The sequence below is a fragment of the Zonotrichia leucophrys genome, chromosome 10, assembly GCF_028769735.1.
Source record: "Zonotrichia leucophrys gambelii isolate GWCS_2022_RI chromosome 10, RI_Zleu_2.0, whole genome shotgun sequence".
Classification (NCBI taxonomy): domain Eukaryota; kingdom Metazoa; phylum Chordata; class Aves; order Passeriformes; family Passerellidae; genus Zonotrichia; species Zonotrichia leucophrys.
In genome coordinates, this window is record NC_088180.1 from 17,861,425 (window position 1) to 17,885,489 (window position 24,065).

The window sequence follows — 24,065 nt, forward strand, 5'->3', positions numbered from 1 at the left end:
AATCATGCATATAAAAAGTCACTCAGGGCACTCTAGCCCAGCATGGGGCAACTGTAAATATTTTTGATCTAAGGGATTATTTTCTCTTTGGGCAGTGTCTCACTCTGTGTGTGACATCTCATTCCTGGATCGATGTTTTATAGGCACGTGGGCCCTTGTATCTGCTCATGGTTAGTCGATAATGCCCAAACATATGGGCTGTCGTGTACTTTTCCATGTATTCTGTTATATAGGCTCCGAAAATAACTTGAGGGTTAAAAAATAAATAAATCTCGAGGATGGTATTGTTTGTGCTAGATAAAATCCTGTGAACAAAGCAATTGGCATCATTTCACTTGCAAATTGAGCAGTGAAGCAAAATACCATTTATGAAACTGTAATTTATTCTTGGAAAATCAAGCACTTACAATGTCGGCTTGTCGCAGGTTAAGTTACAGAAAAGGGAAAAAATAGATTAATGATGAACGTGACAACATTTCAGGGGAAATCATCACAGCTAAAGCCTTTGAAAAGCCTGTTTGCTCCCTGCACAAACGGGATTTTTATTTTTTTCTCCCAAGAATATTAAACCAGGGATTGCTTTGGGTCTCAGTGGTGCTGGCAGCAGCCGAGCAGGCAGTGGCAAGGTCTGAGGAGGTCCTTGGACCCCCTTTACCCCCATCCTGCTGCATCCTGTGCTGGGAAGCCCTCACTGCTTTTGGAAGCCAAAAAGCAGACTGGCTCATTATTTTTTTCCCTGCCTGCAAATAGTCCATCCCTTACAGATCCTTTTTCTTGTAGATGTTCTTATTATATTCACAGAATCACAGACTAGTTTGGGTTGGAAGAGACCTTATAGACCATCCAGTTCCAACCCCCTGCTGTGGGCAGGGACACCTTCCACTAGACCAGGCTGCTCCAAGCTGGCCTGGAACACTTCCAGGGTTGGAATATTCTTATGTTTTGGTTCTGTGCAACTAACACTGAGCAATGTGAACAAGCAGCTCTCCAGTGGGGACATCACCAGTGCCACCAGTGGGGCACCAGACTCCATCATCAGTTCCTCCATATGATCCCGGATGTTCCTTAGCAAAGATCTCCCAAGGTCTCTCCTTTGCTCTGGCTTTTATTCCTTATCCCTCTTAGCCCTTTCTCTTCTGGCCTGGAGACCACTCTCCACTGACAGACGCCCCTTGAGAGCTGGCAGACACCATGGAGTTGTTGCAATGGGAATGGGAAGAAAATGAATATAATTTGCACAAGAAGAGGACAGAGCTCATCAGAATAAGCCCATAGGTGATGAGGAGGCATAGCCTTGTCTCCTGGCATGTGGGAGGTTATGGACCAGTTGGAGCCACAAATCCCAGCCTGGGGCTGCACTCTGGGTGGGGATCTTGTATCTTTATTTAGGGAAATATCAGCAAATAGTCCCCCATGATTTCTGTGCCAGCCTCTCCGAGGTTTCACTGTTAAGTTGCAATCACTGCAATCACAAGGAATTTGGGGCAGGAGTGGGAATTTCCATGATTGTGGCCGAGGCGTCGCTCGTCCCCCGCGGCGCTCGCTGAAGGTGACGGCAGAACGGAGTTCACAACCTGAGGAGCGATTGCTGGCTGTAATAGTGTGTCACGTATTAAGGGAGCATGTTTGAAACCACGTTATATTATTAAAATTCATGGGAGTGATTTATAGGGGTTTTTAAAAACAGCAGCTTGCCAATATAAATTGGCTTAGGAAAGTCAACTGTAATCCACCCAGGTCCAAATAATGACATTTCCTCCAATACATCCAAAAAGCTGAAAAGCAGAAAATAATATCCAGGCTCCAGAGATAAGGCAAGCACCCAAGGGAAAAAGGACTCTGAAATATTCATGCAGCCGTAGATTGGATGGTGGAAATGGCCATTCCCAACGGCTGCGTTTAGGGACTGATGAATTTAGTTACTGTACCTTTATATTTATCGCTCAATAAACAAGACAAGCTCCTTTACGAGGCCGAGCAAGACTAATTTAGCTATTTTAGCGCTAAGGAAATGGCTTTCTGGGCAAGGCGAGGGGTTGGTAATTTTGCATGAAATTAGGAGACTTTTAATTTAGCCAAGGCAGTGAGGACTGGTGGGGTCTGAAGGTGCTGGGAATAACAGGGCTGGAGGTAAGAGCTGAGGAATAAATCCCTCCTGGAGCAGTGGGGTTGGGTGCTCACCCTGGATTTTGGGAACCCCACACTGAGAGAGAGCAGACCCTTTCCAAGCTGCCTGCACCTGCTGATGAAGATGTTCCAGCTCTTGATTTTTAAGATGATATTTGGAGGCTTAGGCCATTGCTGTAAAGGTTTTACAGCAGCCGTGCTGGAATCAAGCGTGGCTCTGTAAAAGTGTCAGCAAATGAAGCGGTGATGCCCGAGTGGTATTAATGCCAAAATGACCTTTCTGATAGTTAGGGCTTTATGGGATATTATAAATTCTCCTGTGTTGGCAGGGTTATAACTAGGACATTAGCAGTAACATCTCCAGCGAAATCTGAGGCAGGAATGTGGTGTTTGGAGTGAAAACACCCAACTTAATTTTTTTTAGTGTTTCTGTAGTTGAAAAGTTGATTTGAAACATTTCCAGCAGAAATTTGAATGCACGTGGTCAAAAGGAGATTGCTTCTGCTAAAGATGAGTTTTGAGCACTCAAGTAGGGTTTTTTTGAAGGCTCTTAATATTTCCAACAGCCCAAAATCAAAGTGATTTAAACGTATTGCTTGGGGTTTTTTATTTCCTTAGTTTCTAAGACTTCAGATTAATATTGTCAAACCTTTTTTTTATTGCCATGAAGGCAGGGAAAGTCCTTTTTAATGAAAGCCACAAGCTGTGTACAATACCTTGACTCTGCAGCTGCTATCTGCAGTACCAGATTTCACTGAACTTACATGAAAATCCCCTGAGTGAGCCCACTCTGATCTTTTTTTCACCTCTTGCGTTGCCACTGGGAAATAAAATCAGGTTTTTTTTATGCTGGTATTTATTATGAAGTATATATTTAGACAATCCATGCTGCAATTTAGCTCTTCCGAGAGCTTTGGGGAGTTGTTTGAAGCAACTTTTCACTCGCCTGCTTATTGAGCTGCTGGGCTCACTCTCACTCCTTCATTCCCCACAGCCTCTATTTGCCTGTCCTTTGGCATCGAGGGCAGCAGCAGCAGCACACAGGACAGTGGCAGGAGGGTGGCTCGTGGCTCACAGCACATTTTGGGGCAAGGATGCAGCTTAGAATCCCAGAATGGTCTGGCTTGGAAGGGACCTTAATAATCATTCTCACCTTAATAATCATTCTGTTCTCACCTCCTGCCATGGGCAGGGACACTTCCTCTATCCCAGGGTGCTCCAAGCCCCATCCAGCCTGCCCTTGGATATTTCAGGGATGGGGCAGCCACAGCTTCTCTGGGCAGTTGTGTCAGGGCCTCCCCAGCCTCACCTAGCGCTGCAGGCAATGGGAAAAGCAGCTGCAGCAATAGCTGAGCAAGAGCCAAGATTAATTGGAAATTGATTTGCACTTCTAAGCACAGGTGTCACACTGTGACCCTGGAGGTCTCATCTCACCCAGCTCCCAAAGAGCCCCCATGCTCCAGAAGGACTCTGCTGATGGCTTGGCTGGAGTTTATGAGCAAAGCATCAAAATAAAAAAACCCTCAGCTCTTAAATGCTAAATTTTGGAAGATGCTCTTTGAGAGGACCCGGATTCATCACCACTGAAGTGGTGATGCCCCAAGTTGCTCTGAACAATCCCCACACCACAGCCCTGCATATGACAAAAAAACTCCACACAGGCTCATTTATTCTAGTTTTATTTTCCTTGTACAAGTAGCCACAGGCTAAAATCTAAACAGAGCAAACTACAAAAAACCTGGGTTTTATTATTATTTTTTAATACAGAGCTAACAATCGTGGGATCAGTGGGATTTCAATATCACGACAGTTCAAAGTAAGAAAGGTAGAAAATAAACAGTAGAAAAGTGCTTTGCAATTTGGGTTTTTAGTATTACTGCTAACAGCTGACTCCCAAAAAGGACTGGGACAAAGGTTTAGTATTGGTTTTATTATGACTTTCTTACAAACGTAAAGATATTGCAAGTTGAAATGATGGAAATAGGATCAGAGTACAAATCCCTCTTTGCTTTTTAAGTCAGACCCTGATCCAAAGCCCCGTGAAATCAGGCTTGTCCCCGACTCGCTGGGCTTCGCTCCGGCCCCGTCCCTTCTGCCCACGCGATGCCGAAGCCGAAGCCCAGGCTCTGCCCTTGGAGCGAGCCTGGAGCCTTTCCCTCATTCCCAGAGTTCCAGGGCTTTCAGTGCCATGGCCCTGTGCCAGCAGCGCTTTCACCTGGGGGTGCTGCTGCTTCTCTGCTCCCCATCTCCCTGCCCACAGCTCCAGCCCAGGCACCTTCCTTTTCCTTTCCCTTTTGTAATTTGGCGGGCGAGGGAAATAAATGAGCCGGCATCAAGTTGCTCGATGGGATCTGTAACCTGCCTGCTCCGGTGCACGGGGACGGATGGATTTCCACACGCTGTTTGCACAGATGAAGTGAGGAGCTCCCCCCCTTTGTTTTCATAAGCTTTTAATTTCCTTTTTTTTAACCAATTTTCCCAGACTTAAGTGCTGTCAGAGAGGGCTCAGACACCACACTGATCCCCCCTGAAATGCCATGGGATGGTTATCCCAGAGGAACACCCCCACAGGCAGCAAAACTCTTCCCTTCACTATCCAGAGGCAACAACACTTTGTAGCTTCTCTCCTCTTATTGCCAATTTAAAACCTACAGTCCCTTGGTATAATTTAAAATTCCCAAACTGGTCCAGCACTTAAATGTATCAGCCCCTTTACAAAACGAGGAAGAAGAAAGATAATGATAGACAAATAAATACCTGAATCCAACAGTGTGAAAATACCCTGTCACAGCATAAAACTATTCCCTGTTCAGCTAAAGATAATGTGGATACTATCCCTGAGGAAGCAGCCGTCTCTGGTTAACTTGAGATCTTCAAGAATAGGTTGTGCCCATTATGGGTTACCAAAAATAAAATTAAAAAAAAAAATCAGCTTTTGGATATTTATTCCTTCCTATAATTTCATCTCACACAGCCAGAAAATAAGAGGGTTTTTGGGATCAGCTGACAAAAGGCAACAGGTTGAATTAGTGTAATTATTTAAAAAATATTGTAGGATCGGATTCCTACCCCAAACACAGGCAGTTTCCAGCAGTTTGCACTGGATCCAACACCTGCCTGTCATCCAGTGGTTGTATCTCTGGGTAGAACTGATTCCTCCCAACAGGAAAAAGTTGGGAGGGGAAAAAAAAGGAATAAGAAACCTGGCAAGCTGTTCCTTAAATGTTGTGGTGTGTAAAGGAGTGTGAAGGGAGTGCTGCCCTTGGCTGGCAGGTGGGCACTGATGGTGAAAGGCCCTGGGAGCCACGCTGGGACTGTCTGGCTGCCTCAGCCTCTGCTCTGGGGACATCAAATGATGCCTCGACCCCTTTCCCGTGGCACAGCTCATCTGCCACACACGGGGACCTGCTGTCCCACATGCACCCAAATACAACGTGACTACCCAGGTACAACTGTGCGCTGAACACAGAATGAAATTCTGTCAGATTCCTTCAAAACCAGGGCAGCAGTTTGGATGAACGAAGGACGGACTGTCCCCCATGCTGAAAGCAAACACAAACTCTTGTTTTAATTCTTTTTTCCTCCTCATTTCACAGATTAAGGGCCAGACATTTGCTAGGTGATGTTTTTCCAAGTTTTGGGTTGGGACAGTTTTGCCTCCAGCCCCGTTCAAGCACTGCAGTACAGCGAGTGGGGCTGTTCCGTGTCGCTTTTCCAGCTTAGTGGCAGCCAGAGGCACAAAGCCAATATGTAATTCTGAGTGGGTTTTTTGCCCAGTTTGGTGCACTTAGATAATTTAGGGTCCTCATGGATCACCAGACTTCAGCCTCATCCCTTCAGGGACTGAGCTGCCACAACTGTCTGTGTTTGGTCCCAATGGAATTGATAAGAGCAGAAAAGAAACCCCAAAAAAGAGGAAAAGCTAAACATCTAAAAAAAAGTCTTTAAAGATTTACATCCATCTTCAACCATCTCAAACCAACACAGAATCTGCATTGGTTTAAGCCACCATGTTTCTGCATAATTAAAAACAACAAAAGAAAAAACTCTATTCTTGACATACTATTGTATTCCAACTAGTCAAATGGCACAGAATTTCCCTTTAATAAAAGGAAGTAGTGACAAATACTTGTTACTATTACAATATCACAATAATATGATATTAAATTAATAGCATGTTCACAGCTCCAGGAAGTCTGAGCTGAACACTACTCTAGGTTCTGTGTTCACTTTGGCAACGGTACTTATTCAATGTGAACGGCGGCGTTACACACATGAAAAAAAACAATAAAAAGAGAATCTGGGCTGGAGTGGGAGCGGGATGGCAGGAGAGGATCAGGTTGTCTTTGATATGAGGTTATAACTTGAGCTGTTTGGTGTCTTCTCCTCCCTCCTGCCTTGCCCTAACCCCGGCATCCCCTGGCTCCTGTGGTGGGTGGGCTGTGCCCTTGGTCTCACACAGCGCTGTCCCCCCACAGCCCCTCCCCAGGCTGTCTCCAGGTGCAGCATCCCAGGTGTGAGCAGGGATCGTCTGACAGCCCATTTAGCCTCTTTGGTGGGGTGGGGAAAGGCTGTTTGGGGGTGTTAATGCCAAAATGTAACCCTTTGCATCTTTTCTGTTCTGCATGATGTCTACAGGAGGACGAATTTTAATGGAAGAGGGCTAGGAACACCGAGCCTGAACAGCTCCTTGCTCTTGAGGTTGGTGCCATTACATCTTCTTGGACCAAGCTGGATGAGCACAGAGTCCTGCTCCCAGGTAACCCTGCCCAGCACCAGGACTCAGCTCAGGGAAGAGGCATTTGCTCAGCCTCCTGTGTATTGTACTATTTACACAGCCATTGGTTGCACCCCATTGCCAGCTGGGCAGGTGATGGGGGTGTTTTTGACACAAGGGACTCTCCCACTGGTACCATTTAAAAAAATACAATTCATACTTTTAAAAAACTTAAACTAATTTCCTTTCCTGATTCTGTTCACTGTCCTTGCGAATACAGCAACGTTTGATTTACCACCACCTACACAAAGAGATCAAACCTTTGCATTTGCCTGGATTTAACCACTTCACACAGCAGAGAAAGGGCTGCCCTCTGGCACCAGCTGGCACCTGGTGTCCCTGTCCCCCATGTGTGCCCCCATGTCACCCATGGGCGATGCCGGTCACACACTGACTCACAAGGCTGCACCGTGCCAGGACAACCCAACCTCCACAGTGTCAGGTTGGTGGTTGATCTCTGGAGGGGACAAACCCTCTCTTTGGTGTCAGGAGCTCCTCTGCCCACCCTGGGCATGGGGAAGGGGCAGCTCTGGCAGCCCCCAGCATCCTCCTTGCCTTGTCCCTCCCAAGGAACTGAGCCTTTTTTGGCTCCACTCATCCTTTGGATGTTCTGTGGCTGGAATGGCGCTGGAGGAGCTGGGGGCAGCTCGGTAGCATCTCAAGTGCTCTATTGGGGAAGTGCTCTATTGGGGTTTCCCCACGGGTGCTCCTGATAGCAGGGTGGGCTTTGGGACAAGACTGTGATGTCCAGGTTCCCACCTCCCAAGGGTGTTCTGTGCTGCTTGTGCCAGCACGTGCTGTAGATCATCCTGCTGGGAATCAGCCTTGGGGAGCAGCACACTGATGCGGCACAAGGGTGCTCTAGCCCCAGCACTGGAATCTGCGTACCCCATCCCCTCAAACACAGGATGGACCAGTGCCCAAATCAGCCCTGGAAGGCAGCGGTGCCAGGGAGCCACAGGGCATCATGCTGCTCATCTGTGACAGCCCCAACAATCTTTAAAGTAAAAAACCACAACACAAATCTCCGCCACACAAAATCACACTGGAGCCCCCAAAAGTAAAGCTCATAACACCAGTGAAGCATCGTGCTTCATGTGGGGCTGGGTGGGAGAGGCAGGAATTGAGGGAGAGGGGAGGACACACACACACACACACACACATGCACACATGAGTTTCTCTCACACTTGAGGTAGAACATTGCTTTCAAAGGTTTGGAAGTGCTTTACATGGGAACGACAACAAGGAAGCCACCAAGGTGGCGGGTACAGAGCGTGACTGCTGAGGTAGGACCATGCTTGTACTGACCAAGTGCTATGCTACTTGTTTGTTTGAACACGAAGGAAGACGAAGGTATTTCTGCTTCCCAGAAGACATTCATTCCGGTTGAGGTAGGTTCTGAGTTCACTCGGGTTGTCTGTCCAAGTCTTTCAGTAGCCCTCAGGCATCCTTTGACACACACACACTCTTTTTTTTTTTTTTTCCTTTTTTTTTCATATTATTTAGAGTCAATCAGCAAAAAAAGTATCCTGAGAAATAGCAAAAGTGTACAAAATCATCAAATCCACGGAGAGACAGCCTTCCTAGGCTCAATTTTTGGAGTCAAGTTAGAAGGATTTTTCCAAATCCAGTCTTCTGGAAATAAAAAATAGATCCAAAAAGTAGTCCTAAAGCTGCTGATCAGGAAAAAGTCTGGGATGCCAAGAGATGGGGGCTCCACTGTATCCCCAGTCTGTCAGAGACTGAAGAGTTTGCCAAACTCTGCCAAGGAGTCTGTTACATAGCAGCTGTGGGGAAAATCCATCGTGACCAGTCTCCAGACAGCCATCATCGGAAGAAACACATTGAGAGGCTCAAGAGAGGTCAGAAAGATAAACTTCACAGAGTTTCCAAAAGGCTGTATACATATATATATATATATATATATTTATATATATATATAAAAATAAAGCAAAACAAAAAAATAACAATCAGACCGTAGAAATCTTCAATTGACCTGAGATTGACAACTCGTAAAGACATCACCAGCCGTGGGTTTGGTTTCTGGTAACTCCTACAAGAGGCTTTGAGTCTTGGCAGTTTTATCCTTCATTGGCAGAGCCGTGGTTGGGAGCTGGAGCAGCAGGACTGCTGGCATGGGGGTTTTGTGGGAGGGGGTCTGGCTGCTCCTCAATGATGCTGAACTCATCCAGAGGGAGTGTGGAGATCTGGGTTTCATCATGGGGGGCTGACAGGCTGTGAGCCGACTGGAGAGAGAGAGAAGGGGACAATGCAGTGACAGTGACAGTGACAGCTCTCCAATGCACAGCCAGGTGTGCTCCCATGCTGCTGGACTTACCGTTATTCCCTTCTCCTGCTGCTCCTGGGATGGGGATGCTGGGAATAACCTCTCCAGCTCATTCATATCCAGCTGCTTTCCGTTCAGGTCCCGGTCATCCCTGTCTCTCCGAGTGGCCCCGTTCAGGACAAGGCCCGTGGCACTCCGCTGGCTCCGGGGGATCTGAGGGGTTGACAGCTGCTCCTGCACATTTTTGCACATCAGCAGCCTGAAAAAAAAAAGAGGTGGAGCCTGAGAGTGAGAGAGGTAGTTCATCCTCTGCTCCCTCCCCCAGGCTGGCATCTGCCTTCTCCCTGCGCTACATTTCTTCATCCTTCAATCCCTCCTATAAAGTCCAGCATTGCACTGGGGATGTAAGACTTAGGTGGGCACACTCACAGTCCCAGGGGCCACCACCCCATGTGAGCAGTGGCACGAGCATCCCTACCTTCCTCGGTACCCAAACATAAGGAAGAGGATGCAGAATATGATGCACGTGACGCCGATGTGGATCCCGATGATGATGCCGGTCGTGGAGGTTTTATTGTTCTGCTCGTCCTTCATGCAGTCACAGGGAGGATTCAGCACTGCCAGGAAAAGGTGGATAGGTCAGTGGTGCTACTCTTCTATTGCTCCTCCAGCTTTTGGGGAGCCCAGAGCCAAAGTCAGAGCCTTGGGCAGTGCTGGGAGCTGTGTGTGGGAAGAGGAGAACCACGTGGGAAGCAGTGGTTCACTGCCTGCCTATGCACCTCCCTTGCTCCCAGCACTGCAGGAAGGGACACACAGCAAGCACAGGACTGGAATATCTGTAGTGAACCATCCCCATGAACTGACACAATTAATGGAAAATACCCACTCTGATGTTAATTTTTGCAATACCCCATGCTAAAGTGGGAGGTAAGAGGCAGGCACCACACCAGAGCAGGTTGAAACCTGATGGAATAGACAGATGCCAGTGAGATTAGTATTTACTCCAGCACAGACAGAAGAGTAATAACTATCTCTTGAAGATATTCCCACTGGAGGCTTAAAAGTCTTCCAAGAGCAGCAGGATGTTTTTTACACATAGATGAATATGAAAGGTGTGATCAGTTAAGAGATTCCCTCTAGAGGTTTCTCCTTTGCTGCCACATAATACAGAGCTCACACACTGCAGCCATTTCCCTTTCCAAAGCCACGTGTCCTTCCTTTTGACCAGTGAGGGACAAAATATCCAGGAGAGCTCCAGGAGAGCAGAGATGCTCAGTGCACCATATCTCACCTGAGGATGGCAGCTGGTACCTTATGCACTGGGGGTTGTTCGTGTTCATAGCCTCACCTCTGTCTCAAGCTTAGGGGACAAACCTGGCATATGCAAAGCATTTGGTTTGTCTTCCCTCTTTTGGTAAAAAAGCCATCCAGGTACTCTTAGCTCTGCAGAGTTTTGCCTCAACATTATCTGTGATGCTGAAAATAAATGAGTGGCTGAAGGTGAGATGAGGGTAATGCCACAGGGGGCACGCAGGATGAGTTTGGCCTCACCACCTTCCTGCAGAGCTTTTCCCAAACCAGGTCCCATCTCACCTGTCCTCTCCACAGTTTCCCTCAGGGACACGAAGCGGACAGTGGAGTTCCCGTCCCCGTGCTGGTTGTAGGCGAGGAGCTTGACTTCGTACACCACCGATGCATCTGCCCAGGGGGACACAAGAGGGACAGTTCAACCATGAGCCTTATCTCCCCCAGTGATGCTTATCTGGGAAAAGAACATCTTACCAAATACACACAAGATGCTGTGAACAAGTACCTGTTGCTGGGAATGCACCCACAAAACCTGGGGCACAGCTGCAGCATTTAGGGGTTGGGATACACACTTGCAGGAGCTCTCTCCTGCAAATCACGACAGGGTGGGGAGGGGACATGGATCAAGGTGTCACCATACTCACCCAGGTGGGTAATGTTGTAGGCTGTGATGTTGCTGGCCAGGACCACTGGACCTGTGTACTGGGAGAGGTGGACTTTGCGGTAATACAGCTTGAAGCCTTCGTGCTGGCCCAGTTTGATGGAGGGCTCCCACGTTGCCTGCACGGTGGTGCTGTTAATGACTTTAATAAAGAGGGATGGCATGGCTGGGACTGAAACAAAGAGAGAAAGACAGTGGGTTGCAAGTGCTTTTTCAGTCTGTGTGATGAGAAATTCCCCAGCAGCCTTTCCCTGCGGTCACTGCTCCAAAGAATGTGCCAGCTGAGACTGAGAAAAATCTGAGCAGACCAGAATCTGGTTTAACAGCTTTGAATTTCTTCAGGGAGGTGCAGGAGTTTGCAAGGGCTCTCTCTGCTAAGATCAGCAAGCAGAAACTACTTTTACACCTTGGTTGCAATATGATGCTCAGTCTGGCCGGGTCAGGGCAGGAATGCAGCGACTTTGGCAATACGTTCTCAAATTCCAATTTTTTGCCCTCCACCCTGAGGCACAGACCTTTCAGAGTGATTAATGCCCCTGGCAGGAAGGAACCAGAAGCGATGGAGCTGGAGACATCCGTCTTAAAAGTGTTCTAGGTACCTGCACTGGCATGCAGGGAGCTTCCTCTCCCCATCAGCTTTAGGAGGGAGATTTGTGACTGTGCTGGGGACTCAGGAGAGAACCAGAGCATCTTCATCAACAGCCCCAAACAGCTGAGCAGCCTGAGATCCCTGCACAGCTGGGGCTGGCTTGTTTTGGGAGGCAGGCACTTACCTGGCCTGAGGGGCACACAGGGGGTTAGCTGAGAAGATGTCCCTGCTGCTGATTCAAAGTCCACCAGGAACATGCCCCAAAACCCTGCCCTTATTCTCGGGATGTGCTGCAGCGTGGGTCAGACTATTCCCTCTCCAGATCCCCAGAAAGCTGCCTGACCCCATCCTGCCCCATCAGTCTTGCTTGAGAGGCAGAGATCTGCAAGTTAAAGCCAATTTTCTTGCGATACCTGGGTTTTCCAAAGCTGGCTCTGCCCCAAGCCCAGCCTCGTGCCCTGGGCAGCACTGGGGCACACAGTCTATGTTTTCCCCTCCCTCCTTCCCTCCCTTTCTCACACCAATACCAGATGTGTCTCAGCAGGACATTTCACTGCTGGTTTTTTTCTCATTTCCACAAAACACCTCCAGGCTAAACTCTCCCATCAGTTCCCCAACCTTTGGCACCATCCAGAAGGTGCAAAGCATGAGGTGCTACAGGCTCTGCCCTGCCCAGGGCTCGGCTCCAGCACCAGCACCAGGAGGGAGAAAAGGTTTTGGGCACCAAGCTCAGCTCACCCCACAGCAAAATCGCCCAGCAGAACAGCTCTACTTCTCCAGCAGCCTCCAGGCTTTGAGGTAGAGCTATTTTTCCAATCTCACATGATTACAAGCTCAGCAGTTCCCACATACAAGGCTTGCTGGGCTTGCACTGGACTGAAGCTGCTTTCTGGCTTGTTTCTCCCCAAAGCGTCTCTAAGGATGAGCTGTGCAAACCCGGCCTTTGGCACAGAGTTCAGCACAACCATTAGTGAGTGATGGGGAAAAGCAGATGAAACGTGGCCACGTCAGTCTAAGACTGATGAGAGCTAAAAAGGGCATTTCCTCAATTGAACAGTAAAACTGCACAGCACAACTGTTTGCCTTTTCCCGGGTACTGAGAGCTCAAGCTTTCCCACGCGGAGATTTAGAGGAAGGATGGATGCCTCTCCAGCTGAGCAAAAGGGTCTGGGCAATCCTGTCTCTTCCCAAACTGATGTCCTTCTTCAGGCTGCAGGGGCTTTGCTTGATGGCCTCTGAGTAAGCCCATAGAGATGAACAAGTCCCTGCTGACTGCCACGCATCTCCACGTGGATTCAAGAGGAAAGACCCAGTGTTCTGGGTGACATAAATGAGATCTCATCCTGCTTGAGTGCTGCCAATGTGAAAAAAATGGGCTGAAGTATTCCTTCTTGATAGGATTTATTCTGATGTGCATTTCATTGCTGGGAAAGCTGAATTTAACAATTCCTGGGTGCAAAACACAGAGTAAATTCTATTTATATCAGAATGTGCCATTCGTCCCAAGGCTGCATATTTTTGCAATCCAGTTAAATACTCCTTTTTTCTTATTCTCCCAATTCCCTCCAGGGCAAAAATCCCCGCTCTGAGAAGTTGGACCCTTGTTTAAAGCATCACTTTTCCAGCCACGGGTGAAAACACCCCAGAAAAGGAAATGATCACATTATCCCATGGACAAAGAAACACTGATGTGGGCCATCCTGATTTGTGAAGAGTTGGCTTTATTTTATGGTTGCAGAGCCTTACATTTAATAAAAACCACAAGAATATCTCTCCTTCAAAATATGGAATATAATGTATTTATTCAAACTTTGAGTAGATATATATATATATATATGTATAATACTGATTATAGGTATAGGCACTCGCAGAATGCACGTGCTGTTTATAATGTGATTACACAAATAAGTGTATACAATGGAATATATCTGTCTGTGTGTAAATATATGTACACACACCAGCAGATAGGTGCTTCACAGAAGTAGATATTAGACATAATATGGAGCTAATATAAGTGAGGCATCTCCCTCATGCTAAGGGCTGGGAAACTTGTTTTCCTCTTCCGTGCTGTTTGGAATTTTCCCCAGGTCATTTCAACTTTCTTCTTGAAGGCGTCTTTAGCCGAAGATGACTAAAGGAACAGTCTTCATCCTAGAAAAATGTCAAAAAGTCCTGGAGAAAACCCTAAAAAGCATTAAAAGACAAGAACAAGGAGTGTGTGCTGCTTAATGAAGCAGAGAGCGTTTGAGATTTAAAATACCATGGCATTTGTGAAACGGCATAAAGGAGAACGACAGGGAGGAGGCAGAAGGGCCTTCCCAGAGAGTGAGGTTTATGGAGGAGGACAAGGTTCACTTGAGTCCCTTCTCTACAGCATCTTCCCTTCTACTTTCCATCCAAAATCAGCACTGGCACAAAGGAAGGAGCACTGTGTCTCTAGAAAGCATCAGAGGCTTCAGCCAAGCGCCCTCTCAGTGTATTGCCAGCCCTGAGAAGCTGATGACATGGCCCCAAGCCAAAAGTAACCCTGTTCCTCTGTTTTCTGTAGAGTATTTCATATTCCTGCTCCAAACAATACCAGCATAACATGGTCGCCCAGACCAGCATCCAGCTGCAGCATCTCTGCTGCCAAGGCTCCACTGAGCTGTCCCTGGCTGCTGGATATGGCATCTTGGGAAATCCATCCTTTTCTGAAGCTGTCAGCACAGATCCAGGGGCGCCCCGAGCTCAGGGGGGACTCAGCTCTCCTGTGCATGTTGGGAGGGCACAGGGTAAAATGGCTTGGCCATGAGAAGAGACAAATCTGCAGTGAAACCTGAATTTGGTGACAAAAGCCATTGGATCCTCTCTGAGCCGCTCTCTCCTCTGTGAGCAGAAGGCAACAGGCACCCGAGTGGAGAAAACTGAACAAATGAAGCCAGAGCTGGGGCTTGTAAATATCTCCTTAGTTTCCTACAAGGCAAACATAGGCTGGGCTTGAGTGATCTGAACCAAGTCAGTTTGTCTATCCAGGACAGGGAGCTAATTCCTGAAGCTTTGTTATACAGGACAAGCCTTTTTAAAAGGATACCAGGACAGAGATACCTTAAACTTCAGAGAACCAGGAAATTTATGATCCCATTACTAGATACCTAACTATTCCTGTCATGATTGAAGGTAATAATGACAAAAAGTCCTCTCTCACTTGACCTGGACTTCTGCAGAGTCACCAAGCTCTGTAGAGCATGGCTGGCTCGTAGCTCCTGGGGCTGAACTTGGAGCATCGGGTCAGGGAGTTTCAAGCTTTGCCTCAGCCCATCCTTCTGCCTCCAAATTGTGAGGAAAAACAAACTCCAAGGGTGACTGATTCCCTGTAGAGTATCAAGGAAAATAAACTTGCAGAGCAACAACCCAGTGGGCAAGGATTTACTGGTGTTTTTGCTTAAATTCTGTAATGAATATCTGCAAGGGCTAAGAACAGAATGAGAACTGGATCCCCCACCTGGAAGTCAACACACTTGTATTTTTTATTGATCCTAAATAGCATCCTCACACCAAGGCCCTCTCTGCTGGAAATTCATAATTACTGAATGTTCATAAGAATGATTCCTAGGAAATTAGTCTCCATATCTGAGACAAGCCAGGATTCAGAAACAGATGAGTCTCTAGGAAAACATTCTTCCAGTTCTGACTGACATATGACACTGGGGCTGTGGTTTCTACCTGGTACCTTTGTGCAAGGATGCTATATTAAAACACCCACTGGGGAAGCTAACTGGTGGCCAAGTCAGGGAAAAAAAAGCCTTAGAGATCACCCTAAGTTCCCAGTGAAACAGAAAGCTGCTCCAGGACATGGATTTGTAGGTCAGGACAGCTCAGCTTGAGTGTGATTTGCCCTGGATAGAGCAGAAATAATAAAATCTTTGCAAGTGTGGCACTTATCAAGTAAGAGCTGTGAGTACCAGAGCTGCTGGAAGATGATGAGATGCTGCTTGAGCAGGAAGTCTGCATTTAGCAAGGAGTTCAGGAACAGCCCAGAGCAGCTGCAATGCACGAGGCCAGGCAGGTTTGCACTCACCCCCTGCTACAACATCAGCCGGGAGATGCGATGCTGTGTTTAATCAGTCAACCCCCCTGCAAGGATACAAGTGAGTTTTACACAATATCCCAGAGCAGGAGGAGCAGCAGGAACAAGGAGCAGCAGCACCACAGGCTACAGTGGCGCAGCGCTGCGGGGCGGTGTCGGGGTGAGCGGCGCTGCTGCTACGCACAGCGGGCGTCGGCATCTGAGGCTCCCTGCGCAAAGCGTGCCTTACCTTCCCCCAGCGTGCTCACCACCGTCACTTCTGAGGCTTTGCTGGCACCCCGCGAGGTGTAAGCCTTTATGTAAAAGCTGTAGCTGGTCGAGGGCTCCAGATCAGTCACTAGCTGCTGGAAGGTGCTCTTGCTAACAGCCTCCTGGTACTCCATCTCTACGGGGTCTGAAATGCAAAGGGAGAGAGAACTGAGTGGTGTTAGGCTTTGTAAGGGGTAAAGAGAATAAATGTTTCAAGCAGTTTGATCCCTGGGGTGGATATGTACCTGCTCACACACATTTCTGCTTACATTAGGCCATTGAAACTGGTAATGTTGGGCTTTGAGCAACCTGGTCTAGTGAAAGATGTTCCTGCCTGTGGCAGGGGTTGGAACTGGATGATCCTAAGGCCCTTTCCAACCCAAACCATTCTATGATTCCCTGATTCTGTGATCTCTGCATGCTTTGCCAGAGAGCTACATGGGCAGCAAGATTTGACTATGCAGCTTCATCCTCTCCACTCTTTTTATAATTACAATGGTATAATTTAGTATTTGCAGGTATTTACAGTGTATTTACAGCCTCAGCTCTACCCTTCAGAAACTGGGAGGTGAGGGAAAACCCTGATGGCAGCATGGACCACTACAGTGCAGACCTGGCTTTACCCAGTGGGCTGTGTAGCTGAATTACAGGAGGGCTGAGGGTGCTCAGGGCAGTGGGTGTAGCACTGTACCTGCAGCTTTCCGGATGTGCAGCACGTAGCCAATGATCTCCTTGGTGTTCTGCAGGGGCTTTTCCCAGGACACCTGGATGGTGGTGGCAGAGACAGTCTCTGCCCTCACGCTCTGAGGAGGGCTGGGCAGCCCATCAGCCCAGAGCACGGTGAGGCGGGCGCTGGCCTGCGTGGAGCCCGCGCTGTTCTCGGCCAGGCACTGGTAGATGGCTTCGTCCGCCTGGTTGATCCCATAGATGGAGAGAGTGCTGTGTGGGGACATGAGAGGGACAAGCGTCACACTGACTGCTATGGTGCCCATGCTGGCTCCCATGGCAGGGCATCCCACAGCCTCTGTTTCCACAGAAAGCTTTCAGGAAGCTGTGGGCTGGTGCTTTTGGGGAAGGAGAAGTCCAGGAGGTGGATGTGTCATTCCCTGTGACTGGGCAAATCTGTCTCGACTGCAGATACTGTGGTTCAGGTATAGCCAGATGTGGACACAGAGTGGGACAGGGAGCAGCAGGATCTAAAGGTGTGGGTTCAGGAAGATCCCAGCCACACCACAGAGCCAACTCTGTGGCAAGTGCATCCACACAGCCAAAACAGCTTTAACTGGCTTATCTCCAGTACACACCAGTGAGACCCATCCAGGCTAAGCCAAGTCCAATCAAACTCAGCCAGAAAGCCCTCTGGTGATGCTCTAATTGCATTATAGCACATTAGAGCTGTCTAAGGGTAACAATGGGATTAGCTGATTTATCCAGCAGGGTTATAGCCTCAGCTGCCTCTTCTGCACTTCCAGAAACACCATCATCATGAGCCAAAAGCCAAAGCTTATGAGCAAGTCATTTGTCTGCAGAACCTCTGTGTGTGAACCTTGCTGCCTTCCAGGGAAACAACTAGAGCAGCTCTTCCAGCCTGCTCTTGGGGGCTTCCATATCAGGTTTAGATGGTGTTTTCACCATCCAAGAAAGGACAGGCACTGACTACCCTGGAAGTCAGTCATCCCTACAGGAGGGGGAAAAGCCAGCCATGTACCAGCTTCCCTAATGAGCACATTCCTGAGCACGATGTCCATCTCTGCACAAGGACAGCCAGAGTCTTTGTACATGTGGCCACATGAACTGGAGGCCATTTCTGCACTGCAGGACCCTCCAGCAATAGCTGTGGACAACTGGAGCAAGTTCAGGGCCAGCTCAAAAGTTGCACCACCCAATATCTTTAAAACAACACCAGTGTTACTGACTCAGAAATAATTGTGTGCCATATAAGCTCTGTCTTGCCATTTGAACATGCAAAGCAGCTTTTCTCAATAACAGCTGCTCACAAAAAGGGACCCATCAATGAAAGCTCCACTCCAAGCCAAGCCAAGAACAACACGATTCAGGATGTGAATCCATCAGACACAAGGCTTCCTATATAAATAAATAAATAAATAAATTTCAAGTGTATCCCCCTTCTAAGGCATGGCATGGTCACTGTCACCACTGGGTACAGCTCTGAGCTGGAAAGGCAGATTTGACACTGGAGATGTTCTTTTACCAAACTCTGAGGCAACAGCTCCAGTTATGGTAAAATCTGCCAACAATGCCTTTGGTCCTGGGAGGGTGTTCTCACACACAGGACATCCCTGGGAAAACTTCAGAAGCTCACATGAGCTTTTTCTTACTTTTCCATAAAAAATGACCGAAACCTAATGAAATCCACATCCACTACTTGCTTCTAAAGAGAAACAAATTACTTTCTTCTCCTGCAGTGAATTCTAGGTGGACCTGGAACCTGACTGCACATGAGTAAATCCCAAGCATCCCTGCTGATGCAGGGGACACTTCAAGGCTTTTTGGGAATCGCAATCAAAGCTGCCTTTTATGTAAATGAAAAACTGAACATTGGAAGTGGAAATGATAAATAACCTGCCACTGCCTGCCTGTATGTCAGAACAAATGCTTCTTCTAATTGCAGCAAAATATTGGTCTTCATATATTAAAATTTATTATTGCTGTTGATTTAACATTCCTATTTCTGCCTTGCAAATTATCGGGGGCCATGGTGAGTGAGCAAATGTTTAACAGTCATCTATTTATGTCCTGTGCCTTTGTTTCCTTGGAAACATTGTAAATGGAATATCAAATGTGATGGTTTCAGCTGATATGGTGATTTTCGAGAATCAGCCCTAAGCTCCTCTCATAGCCACGGGCTCAACGTATCTGATTAAATGGAAGGAGAAAGGCAGAGCTGGGAGAGGGCTCGGGGAGGAAGGAGCCGATGTGTGGCTCAGCTGTGTCAACAAGGGCTGGCTCCTGTGAGGACAGATGGCAGAAGGCAGAATTACGCCATCCCAGAGCTGCACTCCCAGCCCTGCACAAAGCAGATGTGTGGAAGGAGCAGCAGCACTTCCTTCTGCCCCGTCAATGCAGGGATTATTTCCATGTGGCTGCTGTGCATCTGGGCACCCAGAGCAGCCAGCCTGGGCTGCCACACGGACCAAGAGCAGCCTTAAGCTTGCCAAGCACAAAGCAGATCTGGACCAAGGGGTGTTTAGGCTTTGCTGCCTCCAGGTGCATTTACTTGCTCTGCTTAGAGAGAGGAAGATGTGAAAGGAGGGAGGAAGAGGGGAACTATGCTGAAAAGCAGTGCAAGGAGCCTGATGGCAGTGCTGTGATTCTGGGGCCAGAGACTCCTCTCTCCTGGGAGGATTTGGGGGTGAGCAAAGCTCCTCATGTAGGACACAGATGATGTGAAGGATGCCAGTGGTCCTGGAAGGATGGCACTTGGCCACTGGGACCTGGAGCTGAGCAGAGTCTCTGTCATCCACAGTCAAGTCAAAAGAAATAAATAGTATTTTCTGGGAAGTTGGCATGGCACATAGCTGGAAATTTGCTTCAGGCTTCAAAAAGTTCATTTTCATTGAGATTTCCTTGGCTGTGTTTGGATGTGCTGTGCAATGAGAGCCTTGGCCATCTGTTACCTGGAGCCCACATCAATGATACACAGGTAATGGGACAATAAAACAGCTGGATTTTTGGCTGTGAGAGCATGGACAAACTGGTGAACAGAATGCCCAGCATCTAAACACCAGCTCCATGAGAATCACCTCCCATGTGGAGGATGCAGTGCAGCAGGGCCAGCGTTCAGTCCAGGTTTTGCTGCTTTTTGTCTTTTTTTTTTTTTTTAAGAAAGCTCTAACAAAAGGAAGATCTGGAGTTGCCGTGTGAGAAGGCGCAGAGCGTCTCTGTGCATCAACCATCTGAAATATGCAGTGTCCTTTTATTTCCTCCCGTCAACACGAAAAAATCTGTCACTTTGGGACATCTGCTGCTGGAAAACTTTCCCGCGAGTGCCAGACTGGCAGCGCCGCGAGCACGTCAGACGAGGCGAGATGCCAGAAGGCTTTCTGCTGGTCACCAGAGCCGCTCGGCGAGCCGAGGGCTCCATCACATCCGCACACAATGCCCTGACAGGCATTGATGGAAGTGGGGAGAGGAGCTGCTGCAGATTCACACCCGGCTGAGCTGAACCGAGAGGCCTCCGCTGCTCGAAAGCCGCAGTATTCCCAAGCTGTCTCCCCGGTTCATAGGCAATCAGGATGACTGATCTGGCTCGGGTCAGGGGTCCAGGCCGGTGACCGGAGATCGGCTTTCCAAAGGCTCCTCTGAAAAAGTCTGCGAACTGAAGGAAGGCTCTTCATCGATTCAGGAGCACAAAGGAGAGGGGCCCATCTGGGAAGGCACAGGCGCACAAAGGAGGGAGTGTGATGAAATTAATGCAGAGAGCAGGCTGTGGCTAGCAGGGACAGCATTCTGAGTGCCAGCAGATACAGAAAGCCACTAGTGGCACATTCAGATGCCCCATCCCTGCTCTGCCTGTTTGTCATGACCTGTGTTGTGCTGTGCTGCGTTGAATGATCTGTTCCTGGGCTGCTGGCCTGTACCACACTGGGAAGGAGCCTTTACCCCCCCAGCTTTGCAGAAATCCCCTGTATTCTGAAGGTTGCCTTTCACACTGGAAATTAAGGTGCAAAACTTGAAAAGTGACACTAAGCAAACACTGCATATCATTCCCAGCCCTCTATTCTATATATTCTACACATATTCTTACACATCCTGACATTAAATATCAAACAGAACACCCTAGGTGAAATTGGGTTGGGTTATGCAGAAGGACTCATTTCTATTTTGCAGGTACTGCAGCTCACTGGCCAGGATCCCAGCCCAATCTTGTGATTTCAGACTCATCCAAGAGCAGCTTCTGGAAGGCTGTTGCTGGTCCCAGCCACACAGTCTGTTTAAATGAGCCACAGGGTACAATCACAGACTTAACTGAATCCTGCCCCAGGAAGCAGAGAAGCCTTTACATCTTCAGGACCATGAGGAAGCACAAAATATCTCAGAAAAAGCTACTGGAAGGAAGGGCAGAGCCTGTATTAGTAGGACTGCAAGGGCAGACACCTGTGAGAGCTCTCTGCTGCTAAACTGAAAGTCCCCCAAACTTTTCCCAAGCAAGCAGCACAGATACTGGAGCAGAAAAAGACCCAACTTCATTTAGGGGAGACTAATTTTAGGCTACACCACTATGGGCTCAGTCCTGCCTCAAAGCCTCCTGTGTAAGGACCATTTTCTGCTGATGGATTTTGCTGTGTGCAACAGTTGGAACAAACACTTAAACTCCTGACTCAATGCACTTCAAGAGCAGCTCAGTGGAGCAGCACACAGAGAAATTACACAGGCAACTTGGTAGCAAAATAATCACAGCCACATGAGAAGGAGATGCTGATGCCTGTTGCCGTTGGCTGATCCGGGGCTGCTGCAGGCCCTTTTTGTGGGATATGGCTGTGTGATCCCAGCACAGGATCCCTGCTTGGTGCAGGGATCACGCTGATTCCACACTGCTTAGAGGGCTTTGTGTATTTGTGCAGCCATCCTCCTTGCAAAGGCCATTTCCACGTGTCTTCCAAAGTCAAACCCATAAATTATGTTTAAATCAGGAGCAGCGGGTTCACATCCCCATCCTCCACATACTTATTTGTCATGCTTCTGGGAACTGAAATATGATTTGCTATAGAGCACTCTCCCCTCAATCACAACCATCTTCAAACTCGTGGCATAAGGAACTGCAGGCTTGCCTGTCCTCCCTTATGTGGTCCAAAACTGTACAAATTGAAGTGTTTGTAGGGAGTGTGCACCATGAAGGGATGTACAAACCCATCTGCACCTTTCCACACCCAGCTAATGTAGGGTTTACAGAAAAAAGCCACCTTTGGAATGACAGCCTCTGGTTTCCCTGGGTTTGGTACCAGAAGGGCTGTCAGGTCCCAGGAGCTGGGATGTTTGTGCTTGAAGGCCCCTCTGTTTCTGCACTGGGATTTAACAGCACGAGAAGTGCAAGAAGAGCAAAGTTGTCCTGATGTTTATTTACGAAGGAGTATTTCCCCTGATGAGCCTTGAACATTCATGGCCCTGGAAGTGAGACATTTCCAGAGCACTAAACCAAGGGCAAAACAGTGAGGAAGAATTTACAAAGGTCATCAAGCAGAGCGAATGCCACCTGAGCCCAAATTCTAACAAAGCCCTTTTCCGGTGGAACAAATGAAGTCCCTTAATTACAATTTGTAAATATAATCTTCTTGGAAAATCAATATTTAGAGAGCCTGCCTTCTCTGAAGATGTTGGCCTTTGTTCCTTGTTATTATGGCAATATAAACCCCATAGTGTGATACACTTCCAGGCTGAAAATTACCCCCCTGAACCTGATTGGGTCAAAGGAAGAAAAGCAATAAACCTTTCACAGTGGTAATTTGGAGGCTATTTCATGCTTCCTTGTAAATTTTGAAGTAATAACCTAGAAACATAATTTTACACAAGCCTGTGTGTAAATTAATTTTACACAAGCCCAACTTGGCCAGTAACCACACCTTCCTTCTGCAGCAGTACTCCACTTCTGGGATGGGCTGGTGAGGAATTTTGCTAGAACTTCCTTTTATACCTCTCAGGCATTTGGATCATGATCTATCAGAATCACTCCAGGAGCAACATGGGCATCTCTGATCAGCATAGAAGGACAGACTGCCACTGCTGGACACAGGGATGGCTCTACCAAAGGCCATAAGGCTCCATCAGCTTTTCCCTCAGAGAGCTTGGCTCAGCCCCTCACCCTGACAGCAATCGGCTGCATCCCCAGCCCAGGGGCTGCATGGCAAGGCAGCCCCATCGTCAGCTCCTTCAGTCATTTTTATTCACAGCTTTTAATGGAAAAGCCCACAATTCCCTATGCCTGAGCCTTCATGCATTTTTCATTAACAATTATCCGCTATCCCAGAACTGCTTTTGATTTTTTGCTAATCATCGATTGGCTATTTTGTTCCCACACAGCTGGCATTTTCAAAACATAACAACCACCTCTGGAGAGGGCACAGCAGAAGGCTGATCTTTAATGCTAATGTGCCCAGAAACCGTCAACACATCAGGTGATGGGAATTCACATCTGAGGCACCACGAGGGATGAGATATTTATTGGATGCAGCCCGTGAGGCTGATTTTACTGTGCTGAAAGCCTGGAAGTTGCTTAGCAAGTGAATGTCTGATGTTGTACCAGCAGTCACATCCAATCTCCAGTGAATCCAGTCCTGAAGCTCCATCCCAGCAATGAAGGGTTTTTGGAGTCCCCTCACCTTGCAGGGTATGCTCTCCTTGGATTTGCAGTTACTGCATATGAGTGACAGTGTGGGGTGAGGCAGATGCAAAAGGGCCCTTCACAGCTTTGGGAAGCAACAGATCCATTGGCTGTGGGTTTGTGCTGCTTGCAGGAATAGAGCAGAATCTCAAACACCATCTTCTGCAGGTCTGAACCTTGCTTTTGGCTGCGTTAATTTACAAAAATGAAGTTGCTCCCAATTACACATTTTGCAATCAATTAGCGCATGATATGTTTTGGGATGATTTACTGCTTTTTCCCTAAAAATCCCTTAGGGGGCATTCAGACCTCTATGACAATATTAAGCAGAGTTTTAATCCAAATGAATTTTCTAGGAAACCATATAATCTAATTAAAAAGCTCATGCTGCAGTTTAGTAGCTTCATCACTAGTGTATTCGAGATCCATCTTTACACAGACAAATATTTTCCAAGCGCAACAGACTGATAAATCCAAGATATAACCACAAACTGATTCTGCCTGGAACTAAGTGGGTTACAGCACTTAGTTATGCCCATGAGAGTAAAACAAGGGCAAACTTGAAAAAGCTCAGGTAAAAAATCATCCATTGATGTGTCTCCTCTGTGTCTTGGAGCTCCCAGCCCTGCTGCACCAGTGAGGGCATTTTCAGACTGACAGCT

General features: G+C 47.7%; 2 protein-coding genes across 2 annotated transcripts in view; one reads left to right on the forward strand and one right to left on the reverse strand.

Annotated features, from left to right (window-relative positions):
- LOC135452410 (gonadotropin-releasing hormone II receptor-like) overlaps positions 1-7,011 on the forward strand; it is a 42,396-nt gene extending 35,385 nt beyond the window's left edge. The window contains exon 5 of the transcript XR_010441607.1: positions 6,766-7,011. The gene's annotated coding sequence lies outside the window, so the exon portion shown is untranslated. The remainder of the gene's footprint in view (positions 1-6,765) is intronic.
- Positions 7,012-8,925: 1,914 nt separating this feature from the next.
- The window catches only part of IGDCC3 (immunoglobulin superfamily DCC subclass member 3), a 94,765-nt gene continuing 79,625 nt past the window's right edge, over positions 8,926-24,065 (reverse strand). The window contains exons 8-14 of the mRNA XM_064722421.1: positions 16,756-17,003; positions 16,045-16,209; positions 11,144-11,332; positions 10,785-10,889; positions 9,670-9,808; positions 9,243-9,450; positions 8,926-9,150 (exon numbers count right to left, since the gene is read on the reverse strand). Coding sequence (XP_064578491.1) covers positions 8,986-9,150; positions 9,243-9,450; positions 9,670-9,808; positions 10,785-10,889; positions 11,144-11,332; positions 16,045-16,209; positions 16,756-17,003 — 1,219 coding nt within the window. The 3' untranslated portion in view covers positions 8,926-8,985. The remainder of the gene's footprint in view (positions 9,151-9,242; positions 9,451-9,669; positions 9,809-10,784; positions 10,890-11,143; positions 11,333-16,044; positions 16,210-16,755; positions 17,004-24,065) is intronic.